The sequence below is a fragment of the Piliocolobus tephrosceles genome, chromosome 5 (genome assembly GCF_002776525.5).
Source record: "Piliocolobus tephrosceles isolate RC106 chromosome 5, ASM277652v3, whole genome shotgun sequence".
NCBI classification, from domain to species: Eukaryota; Metazoa; Chordata; class Mammalia; order Primates; family Cercopithecidae; genus Piliocolobus; species Piliocolobus tephrosceles.
In genome coordinates, this window is record NC_045438.1 from 31,330,355 (window position 1) to 31,342,471 (window position 12,117).

The window sequence follows — 12,117 nt, forward strand, 5'->3', positions numbered from 1 at the left end:
AGGGTTTTTTACATGTAAGACCCATGCTAGGCGATACTTCTCATCTGGTAATCAATAATCTACTGAAGGAGGTGAGATCATTGCCCTCACTTTATAGCTGAGTAAAGGAAGGTTTTGCATTTTTAAGTAACTTTGTCCAAATAATAGCTGATAAATATTGGAGTCAGAAATGCAGACCCATGGCGTCTGGCTCCCAAGCCTGCCCTCCTCACCATAGTTTATCTTCAATGATGAGGGCTTGAATATTCTCAATTAAAATCTCCCTAGGAGCAGCCTGGCTTGAAAAATACTACTTTACCACATCACATTGTTAATACATTGATCAAAAAACAAATTTTAGAGTTTGGTATCTCAGTGATTTCGTATCTGACTTGTACATTTATTAAGAGGGGTACTGGGGGATTCCTGGACAGGATGGCCAAATAGGAACAGCTCCAGTCTGAAGCTCCCAGTGAGACCAATGCAGAAGGCTGGTGATTTCTGCATTTCCAACTGAGGTACATGGTTTATCTCACTGGGAATGGTTAGAGAGTGGGTGCAGCCCCCAGGATGAGCAGAAGCAGTGTGGGGGCATTGCCTCACCTAGGAAGTGCAAGAGGTTGGGGAACTCCCTCCCCTAGCCAAGGAAAGTGCTGAGGGAATGTGCCGTGAAGGACAAAGCTATCTGGCTCAGATACTACACTTTTTTCACAGTCTTCACAACCCACAGACCAGGAGATTCCCTTGGGTACCTACACCACAAGGGCCCAAGCACGAAACTGGGTGGCCATTTGGGCAGACACCGAGCTAGCTGCAGGAGTTTTTTTTTTTTTTCATACCCCAGTGGCGCCTGGGATGCCGGCAAGACAGAAGCATTCACTCCCCTGGAAAAGGGGCTGAAGCCAGGGAGTCAAGTGGTCTTGCCCAGTGGGTCCCTCTCCCATGGAGCCCAGCAAGCTAAGATCCACTGGCTTGAAATTCTCGCTGGCAGCACAGCAGTCTGAAGTCAACCTGGGACACTCGAGTTTGGTGTGGGAGGGGCATCCACCATTACTGAGGCTTGAGTAGGCTGTCTTCCCCCTTACAGTGTAAACAAAGGCTCCTGGAAGTTTGGACTGAGCAGAGCCCACTGCAGCACAGCAAAGTCGCTGTAGCCAGACTGCCTCTCTAGATTCCTCCTCTATGGGCAGGACATCTCTGAAAGAAAGGCATCACCCCTGTCAGGGCCTTATAGATAAAACTCCCATCTCCCTGGGACAGAGCACCTAAGGGAAGGGGCAGCTGTGGGAGCTGCTTCAGCAGACTTAAACATTCCTGCCTGCCAGCTCTGAAGAGAGCAGTTTATCTCCAAGCATGGTGCTTGAGTTCTGCTAAGGGATAGATGGCCTCCTCAAGTGGGTCCCTGACCCCCATGCCTCCTGACTGGGAGACTCCTCCCAGAAGGATTTGACAGACACCTCATACAGGAGAGCTCCGGTTGGCATCTGGCAGGTGCCCCTCTGAGACAAAGCTTCCAGAGGAAGGAGCAGGCAGCAATTTTTGCTGTTCTGCAGCCTCCACTGGTGATACCCAGGCAAACAGGGTCTGGAGTGGACCCCCAGCAAACCCCAGCAGATCTGCAGAAGAGGTGCCTGACTTTTAGAATGAAAAACAGAAAGCAATAGCATCAACATCAACACAAAGGATGACCACGCAAAAACTCCATCCAAAGGTCACCAACAGCAAAGGCCAAAGGTACATGAATCCATGAAGATGAGGAAAAGCCCAGCACAAAAAGGTTGAACATTTCAAAAACCAGAATGCCTCTTCTCTTCTAAAGGATCACAGCTCCTCACCAGTGAGGGGACATAACTGGATGAAGAATGAGTTTGACGAACTGACGGAAGTAGGCTTTAGAAGGTGGGTAATAACAAACTCCTCTGAGCTAAAGGAGCTTGTTCTAACCCAATGCAAGGAAGCTAAGAACCTTGATAAAAGGTTAGAGGAATTGCTGACTAGAATAACCAATTTAGAAAAGAGCATAAATAAACTGATAGAGCTGAAAAACACAGCATGAGAACTTTGTGGAGCAAACACAAGTATCAATAGCTGAATCGATCAAGCAGAAGGAAGGATATCAGAGATTGAAGACCAACTTAATGATATAATGTGTGAAGACAAGATTGTAGAAAAAGAATGAAAAGGAATGAATAAAGCTTCCAAGAAATCAGGGATGATGTGAAAAGACCAAACCTATTTTTGATTGGTGTACCTGAAAGTGATGGGGAGAATGGAACCAAGTTGGAAAACACACTTTAGGATATTATGCAGGACAACTTCCCCAACTTAGCAAGACAGGCCAACATTCAGATTCAGGAAATACAGAGAACACAAAGGTACTGCTCAAGAAGAGCAACCCAAGACACATACTCGTCAGATTCACCAAGATTGAAATGAAGGAAAAATGTTAAGGGCAGGAAGAGAGAAAGCTTGGGTTACCCACAAAGGGAAGCCCATCAGACTAACAGTGGATCTCTCTGAGAAAACCTACAAGCCAGAAGAGAGTGGGGGTCAATATTCAACATTCTTAAAGAATTTTCAACCCAGAATTTCATATTCAGCCAAAGTAAGCTTCATAAATGAAGGAGAAATAAAATCCTTTACAGACAAGCAAATGCTGAAACTATTCCAAACAATAGAAAAAGATGGATTCCTCCTTAACTCATTTTAAGAGGCCAGCATCATACTGATACCAAAACGTGGCAGAGACACAACAAGAAAAAGAAAATTTCAGGTCAATATCCCTGATGAACATTGATGCGAAAATCCTCAATAAAATACTGGCAAACTGAATCCAGCAGCATATCAAAAAGCTTATCTACCACAATCAAGTCAGCTTTGTCCCTTGGATGCAAGGCTGGTTCTACATACACAAATCGATAAATGTAATCCATCACATAAACAGAACCAACGACAGAAACCACATGATTATCTCAATAGATGCAGAAAAGGCCTTCAATAAAATTAAACACCCCTTCATGCTAAAAATGCCCAATAAACTATGTATTGATGGGACATATCTCAAAATAATAAGAGCTGTTTATGACAAACCCACAACCAATATCATACTGAATGGGCAAAAGCTGGAAGTATTCCCTTTGAAAACCGGCACAAGACAAGGATGCTCTCTCTCACCTCTCCTATTCAACATAGTATAGGAAGTTCTGACCAGGGCAATTAGGCAAGAGAAAGAAATAAAGGTATTCAAATAGGAAGAGAGGAAGTCAAATTGTCTCTGTTTGCATATAACATGAATGTATATTTAGAAAAACTCATTGTCTCAGCCCAAAAACTCCTTAAGCTGATAAGCAAATTCAGCAAAGTCTCAGGATACAAAATCAATGTGCAAAACTTACAAGCATTCCTATACACCAATAACAGACAGAGTGCCAAATCATGAGTGAACTCCCATTCACAACTGCTACCAAGAAAATAAAATACCTAGGAATACAACTTACAAGGGATGTGAAGGACCTCTTCAAGAACTACAAACCACTACTTAATAAATTAAGAGAGGACACAAACAAATGGAAAAACATTCCATGCTCATGGAAAGGAAGAATCAATATCATGAAAATTGCCATACTGCCCAAAGTAATATATAGCTTCAATGCTATTCCTGTCAAGCTACCATTGACTTTCCTTACAGAATTAGAAAAAAACTACTTTAAATTTCATGTGGAACCAAAAAAGAGTGCCTATAGCCAAGACAATCCTAAGCAAAAAGAACAAAGCTGGAGGCATCACGCTACCTGACTTTGAACTATACTGCAAGGCTACAGTAACCAAAACAGCATGGTACTGGTACCAAAACAGATATATAGACCAATGGAACAGAACAGATAACTCAGAATTAACACCACACATCTATAACCATCTGATCTTTGACAGACCTAACAAAAGCAAGCAATGGGGAAAGGATTCCCTATTTAATAAATGGTGTTAGAAAACTGGCTAGCCATATGTAGAGAACTAAAACTGGACTTTTTCCTTACACCTTATACAAAAATTAACTCAAGATGGATTAAAGATTTAAACATAAGATCTAAAACCATAAAAACGCTAGAAGGAAACCTAGGCAATACCATTCAGGACATAGGCATGGGCAAAGACTTTATGACTAAAACACCAAAAGCAATGGCCCCAAAAGCCAAAATTGAGAAAAGGGATCTAATCAAACTAAAGAGCTTCTGCACAGCAAAAGAAACTATCATCAGAGTGAACAGGCAACCTACAAAATGGGACAAAAATTGTGTAGTCTATCCATCTGACAAAGGACTAACATCCAGATTCTACAAGGAACTTAAAACAAATTTGCAAGAAAAAAAAAAAAAACCACCCCATCAAAAGTGGGCAAAGCACATGAACAGACAGTTCTCAAAAGAAGACATTTATGTAGCCAACAAACATATAAAAAAAAGCTCATCATCACTGGTCGTCAGAGAAATGCAAATCAAAACCACAATAAGATACCATCTCATGCCAGTTAGAATGGCAATCATTAAAAAGTCAGGAAACAACAGATGCTAGAGAGGAAGTGGAGAAATAGGAATGTTTTTACACTGTTGGTGGGAGTGTAAATTAGTTCAACCATTGTGGAAGGCTGTGTGGCGATTCCTCAAGGATCTAGAACTACAAATACCATTTGACCCAACAATCCCATTACTGGTTATATACCCAAAGGATTATAAATCATTCTTCCATAAATTCACTTGCACATGTACGTTTATTGCAGCACTATTCACAATAGCAAAGACTTAGAACCAACCCAAATTCCCATCAACGTTAGACTGGATAAAGAAAATGTGGCACATATACACCATGGAATACTATGCAACCATAAAAAAAAAAATGATTTCATGTCTTTTGCAGGGAAATGGATGAAGCTGGAAACCATCATTCTCAGCAAACTAATACAGGAACAGAAAACCAAACAGAGCATGTTTTCATTCATAAGTGTGAGTTGAACAGTGAGAACATATGGGCATAGGGAGGGGAACATCACACACTGAGGCCTGTCAGTGGGTAGGGGGCAAGGAGAGGGATAGCATTAGGAGAAATACCTAATGTAGATGACGGGTTGATGGGTGCAGCAAACCACCATGACACCTGTATACCTACGTAACAAACCTGCACGTTCTGTACATGTATCCCAGAACTAGAAGTATATTTAAAAAAAGAGGGATATCTGCCATTGATAAAACATTGTGGGTGGCCTAATTTTAAGCTCCTACATCACTTTAATTTATAAATATGTTGAGAACATTTTAATTTGTGTGAGTCAATAATGTCTTCCCACTGTGAAAAATGAAAGAAACAAAGGAAATGCCAAAGCTAAATCAGAACAGAGCCAGCCTCAATGGAATGAATGTTAGAGCAGCCTAAGTTCACTGGGAGCTTAAAGGCTTGGGGCAGAAAGTTTAGAAGGATGAGAGATGTGGAGAAGGTGGTGAGGATCTGTCAAGTTTACTTCCAATATTTCTTATAGCTGGCCACATACTCCATGAGTTATATTAAAGCACTTTGGAAAATGCATATGTACTTTATCTTTTAAAAAAGCAAAAGACAAAAAACAAAACTCTCAATCTGAGTCTTACATCATCTAGATTTTCTGAGTGCATATCTCAACTACTAAATAATAATTTTGTCAGTACACTTTATTATCTACTAAATATAGAACCATAAATCATTCTGCATGTTTCTTTACACCTTTAATGTTCAAATTCCTCTTGGGAACTAAAGGGAAACTGGCTCATCAGAATCGACAACGAATTGGAGTTCATCTGCTTTGCACTACTTTTTTGGCAAATATTTATGAGTCTCTAAAGATTGGATTATTGACTTCAAGAACTGATTTCAAAATCAAGATGGATTCTAGTTCACTGATCTCTTAAGATGGCATTATTATTATCATTAATAAATCAGTTCCAACAAGCTTCCCTGCTAACACTTCTTTTACTGATCTGGAGTGGAAATTTATATGAACATTCCTCTTTGAGAAGAGGGTGAAAGTTGAGACAGTTTTGATTGCAAATTATCTTGACCTGGGGAAGGAGTGGCATTGAAATTGCTTTCCTGGTATTCACTATAATCTTGTATGTCAAGTTAAGGTTCTTTCTGTAGATGCAACCAAAAACTATTCTCAAAGGGAATTAATTAGAAGGCTATCTATAGGGACTCATGGAATCCATGCTGGAAAACTGAATTTGGAAATGGACAGGCGGGTAGTTCTGGAGTTGGGGAAGAAAGAAACCTTGATATTACCATGAGCAGTCTGCTCATGATCTTACTGCTTGGATAAAATGGACACCCACATGATTTCATTGTTTTCTGCTAATTATTCTGCTAAGAATCACTGTTTCTATCCCTTTGTGAGAGATTCAAATTCTAGAGAAAGGTCTGAAAATATAAGCTTGGGTAATTTACTCATCTGTTTAATTAAAGGGAGAGGCAGGGGGTCAATTTTTTTTATTACAGTTCCAATGAACTATAAATAGTTGGGATAAAAAACATCTCAAAAATGAATTGGATTCCAGTTGTTAAATAGACTCTGGAAAATCAAAAGACAAAAACACCTCTGCATGAGGAAAGGGAAGCTACAGCAAAGCTGGGAATATGGAAAGACAAAGCAAATCTTTCTTCCTGTTGTGCTGAGAGGGTCAGTTATTACATATTATAAATATTAAAAACAGAACCAACAATAAAGATAGACTGTAAGAGCTTTAGTACCGAGTGAACAAATGTAAAATTGAGTCGTGAACTTGTCCGAAGATAAATGTGGAATCAATGCTAAAACCTGAATAGTACTTTAAAGTAAATGTAAGACAAAGATGATTGTTATCACCATTATCAATATTGATTTAGAAATTCTAACTAGTGAAGTACAGTAAGGAATATAAATCAGAATCATAATTATTGGAAAGAAGATAAAACAGCCTTGTTTGAGGATAATATGATTTGTATAATGAAAACCCAAATGAGTCAACTGAAAAGCTAATATAAACTTTGTTATAAAACCAGCAGTAATGGTTACATAGAAAACATAATGGTTTTAGAAAAAAATTCAGAATAGGCAAAACATACATACAGAAAAGTACAAAACACTTCAGAGTAATCTTAAGAAGAATTATGGGAGGAAATAAAGAAAAGCATATAAAATTACTAAACTGTAGAAAACTCACTAAATGCTTGTTTCCTTTTTAAAATTTGACAGACTGGTCTTACAGGTGAAAAAAGTCACACTGGTCTCACAGGTGAAAAAACTCTTCTGAAACTGAGAGTGGTTAGGGACACTACTTATTTTGTCTTGCGTATACTAAATTAAAAACATAAAACATAATGCTTTTAAAATGTACTAGAGCAAAAATTGATGCAGATCATTCAGACAAAATATATACTCCAGAAACAGACTATAATTTCTGGAAGGATTTAACATATCCTCAGGAGATCCTCAGATTTGCAAACAGAAATTTATATGCAGCAGTGTGCCTTTAGTTATGTTTAAAATCATCTGCCTTACCCTAAGTTATTCATGGGCCGAAGGTAAATCCAAATCCCTGGTGATACTCAATCTGAAACAGACCATGTGAAGTTTGTATTCATCAGCTCAATTGCTGATGAATGCTTGTAATTTAGAATGTTTGCCCACTTCCTTTAGAGAATCTTATTTGAAACCATTATTTGTTCCTCTTTTTTATTTTTATATATGCCATCTAAATAGCCATGGTGTATCTAGTCTGATTATACCTCTTGTTGGCCCTCATGTTTAGCTACTTTGATTGGCTGCTTCTCTTTCTGTGTACTGCGGAGCCCAGCAAAGTGAATTTGTTTAATGCCAGATAGCCTGTGTTTTGAACCCTACATGCCAGATATGACCTTAAGACATGGTAAAATCCTTCTAGACATTTTCATGACTTCAGTAGCAGGTAAAAAGCAGAAATTTCATTTAATTAATATTATTTTTAGAAAAGTTGGAAACAACTGGAATTGTTAACAATAGGGAATGGTTAAAAATATATTTCTACATCTGTGCAAAGTCACATTATACAGCCACAAAAAGGGATTACTCGTAGCCCAAACCTCAGCAGCATGCATTATATTTAGTTAACAAATGTGCACACATACCGCCTGACTCCAAAATAAAAGTGAAAAGGAAAAATATTAATATAAAATAAAGAATTTTAGATGATATAATCCTTACCAGGAAGTATACTGTGAGTAACATTTCTAAAATTTCATTTGGTTTGTATATATTTTATTTTCCTTCATTTTTCAAATTTCTCAGAAGTATGAGAATCAGAAAAACATACTTTAAAAATATGAAACTCAACATATTTAAGGATTGGAATATATATTAACAATATAAATAAATTATGTGTCAACACTTATTTAGCAGTAACATTTAATGTGTGTACTTTTAGTTGATTTTACTAAAAGACATATACACATATGTGACAAGGACATGTACACATATATGACAAAATCATTCTAATTTGCATCCTCAAATTCAGCCCTATAGTTTCCACCACTGAACAGCTAAGGTACCATAGTAAACTCATGGCAATTCTTCTAAGGGCAGGAAAAGTTATATAAAATGCAGGCCTTTAAATGCTGGAGTTGCAAAGTTCCGATATGTGTGGTAAGAATGGAAAAGATTATACCTCCTATGTCCCAAATAGGAAATTACCTATAAGCATCATAATTTAACTCACCAAACATATTTTGACTCAAGTAACTGATTAAAAAAATCCATGTGGTTCGGTTATGTTGTGTTCATAAACATGATCACCAATTTGCAAAACAGTAAAATATAATAATTCTATGAACTCGATTCCAAAAATAATTTACACGTGGATGGATCTTTTTGGAAAATTTTACCAAACAGAATCATCTTCAGTGCTTTTCTAAACCAGGGATAGAAAAATGCATAAACCATTGGATTAAATGTAGAGTTCAAGTAGCCAAACCAAATCAATACATCGTTCAAAGTAGGTGGAATAGTGTAGTGAAGAAAAGGGTCGATGACTGTACAGACAAAGAAAGGGCACCAGCATATTAGGAAAACTCCCATCACAATCCCCAATGTCTTCGCAGCTTTCCTTTCTTTGCTTTGTGAAATTCCATTGTTCATTTCCAATCCAATTTGGAGCTTCTGATTGGCATCATTAATTGATCTTGCCTGCTCTTTAGCTATAAGATATATTCTGTAATAGACACATAACATAATAGATCCGGGTATATAAAAAGAAGTCATAAAGGCCAGTACCCCAGATATTTTGCTAAAGAACACAGAGCAACCTCCTCTGCAGTGAACGTTTGTAATATATCTCTTCAGCGCCTTTGAAGTTTAGCTCCAGAAAGATCATCCCAAATGCAAAAACAGCAGGGACACTCCAACTAATGATCATCACACAAATAACCAAGATATTGATCTTGGCTTTATATCTCAATGGGTCACATACAGCATAGTAGCGGTCAATGGAGATGAAAGACAGATGGAAAATGGAGGCTGAGCTTAGCATAATGTCGGTGCTGGTGTGGATTTTACAGAAGACTTCTCCAAAATACCAACAGTGCTCAGCCGATCTCACCATGCTGTAAGGCATGACCAGACACCCCAGAAGAAAGTCCACAGTGGTCATGGAATGAATGAGCCAATTTGTCGGAGTATGAAGTTGCTTGAAGTGTGATATAGCAACAATAACTATCAGATTGCCGACCAATGTGGTCAGAATTATGAGCGCCATTAAACTGTACAGGGAAGCACGGACATCATTTGACCAGTTGTTTTTCACACAGGAAATATTAATTATATTGTGGCAAAAGGGCATGATTCCTGAGGGCTATCAACCAGTTTACTTTTCCCTTTGTGTGTTGATTAATCTTTTTCCCAAATTCGTAATCAGGTTACAGTTCCTTCTCGTTTTTATTTTTTATTTGCACATACCTATCCCAGAAACCTAGGAGGAAAAAAAAGAGTAAATCATTGGCAATTTGATACCTCTCACTTCTAACACATTTACCTATTACTTCCTGTTGAAGAATAGTTATTCTGGAAGGAACTTTATTTCCAAGTTCCTTTCAATAGTTCAGTACAGCAATTTTTTAAAAAACTTTTACCTGGAGTTGGACCTTGTTCTAGAAATACAAAGCTAAATTATTAGGTTGAACTATATGAAACTGCCACATTTGTAGGTCAGAGAAGATCAAATGATGATTATGATCCACATCTATGGAAACAATCTGTGTCCATGGGAAGCCAGTCTAGTGGGGGAGACTTACATTCTAAAGGGTAGAAAGAAATTGCCAGAAAATTTGGAATTAAAATATGTTTATGCAAAAGACAATAAGTCTTTTAAAGGTGCCTCTTGTGCAGAATTAATACCCACTAGTGCCCACTTTTGCACTTGGTCATAGATAAGTTATATATTTCTTATTTTATAATTAATTATAATAAGAAGCAGCTTACATACATTTATTTGCAGCTTGCAAAGTACTTCTACATATATTCTATGCATTATTTCGTTACTGTTTTATTTGACACTTATAAGACCAACTTCATTTTTTGTAAGGAAGACATGACATGCTTTATTAACCTCATTTTACTGACAAGAAATTGAAGTTTAATTCACAAAATCATTAAAGCTTGACTATGAGCTGTGGTCTCAATTACTAGTTCAGTTTCTTTGATACCAGTCCAGTCTTTCTCTCCACTGCAGAAAGAACCAACTCGAGGTCAATTTTTAAAAATTAAGCTTTAAATTTTCATATAAGAATTTATGGTGTCTTAAATAATGGCAGCTACTAGTGAAGAATGATATTGTGGTCCCGCTTATTAAAGATTTTTGATATACAGACTAAAGTCTATGGTAAGAAGTGAAGTGGCATGGTGCAAAGAGCACTGACGTGAGAGCCTAGGGAAGCTGAGTTTCCATGTGGGCCGTGGGCAAGGCACACGACATCTTTAGTTTTTAAGTTCTGAAATCCAATAAATCTCACTTTTAAACAGGTAAAAAATATTATTATGAGTAGGCATCTTCTACTAGGCCTCCTCTTTTTGTACTTCACTGAAAAACGTCAAAGTTCCAGGGGACTCAGTTTGAAACTGTCCCTTTTGTTTCTATATGACCCTGTAATTCCGAGCTAAATTCTAGAACTTGGATTCACACACACACATATGCACACACATACACACACACACATAACATATATATAGACATGTACATATATATATATATAAAGAGAGAAGGGGGGAGAGACAGAGAGAGAGAGGAAGAAAGAAAAGAGAAAGAAAGGAAGAAGGAAGGAAAGAAGGAAGGAAGGAAGGAAGGAAGGAAGGAGGGAAGGAGGGAGGGAAGGAAGAAAGAAGAAAGAAAGAAAAAAAGAAAGAGAGAGACAGAGAGAGAAAAAAAGAAAGAAAGAAGGAAAGAAAAGAAAAGAAAAGAAAAAGAAAGAAAGAAAGAAAGAAAGAAAGAAAGAAAGAAAGAAAGAAAGAAAGAAAGAAAAGAAAGAAAGAAAGAAAGAAAGAAAGAAAGAAAGAAAGAAAGAAAGAAAGAAAGAAAGAGAAAGAAGGAAAGAAAAAGGAGAAAGAGCTTGGGGAAGAGTACAAATTTCTGGCAATGAAGTCCTATAGTCTTTCACTTTGGTATGAAAATGCTAGAAAATAGCAACAATTCCTAGAATTCCAGGAGTCTGCCTTCCTTTTTATCTCTTTCCCTTCCCTCTGGGCTGATGGTTTAGAACGAGAGAAAAGGATGGTACTACCTAGATTTTCTTCTAGGGTTTTTATGGTATTAGGTCTAACATTTAAGTCTCTAATCCATCTTGAATTAATCTTCGTATAAGGAGTAAGGAAAGGATCCAGTTTCAGCTTTCTACTTATGGCTAGCCAATTTTCCCAGCACCATTTATTAAATAGGGAATCCTTTCCCCATTTCTTGTTTTTGTCAGGTTTGTCAAAGATCAGATGGTTGTAGATGTGTGGCATTATTTCTGAGGACTCTGTTCTGTTCCATTGGTCTATATCTCTGTTTTGGTACCAGTACCATGCTGTTTTGGTTACTGTAGCCTTGTAGTATAGTTTGAAGTCAGGTAGCGTGA

At 37.6% G+C, this 12,117-nt stretch overlaps 1 protein-coding gene across 1 annotated transcript in view; it reads right to left on the reverse strand.

The window, feature by feature from the left end:
- Positions 1–8,367: 8,367 nt before the first annotated feature.
- The window catches only part of LOC111554985 (trace amine-associated receptor 1-like), a 24,444-nt gene continuing 20,694 nt past the window's right edge, over positions 8,368–12,117 (reverse strand). The window contains 2 exon segments of the mRNA XM_023230737.1: positions 8,368–9,332; positions 9,334–9,977. Of these exon segments, the coding sequence (XP_023086505.1) occupies positions 8,837–9,332; positions 9,334–9,848 (1,011 nt within the window). The 5' untranslated portion in view covers positions 9,849–9,977 and the 3' untranslated portion in view covers positions 8,368–8,836.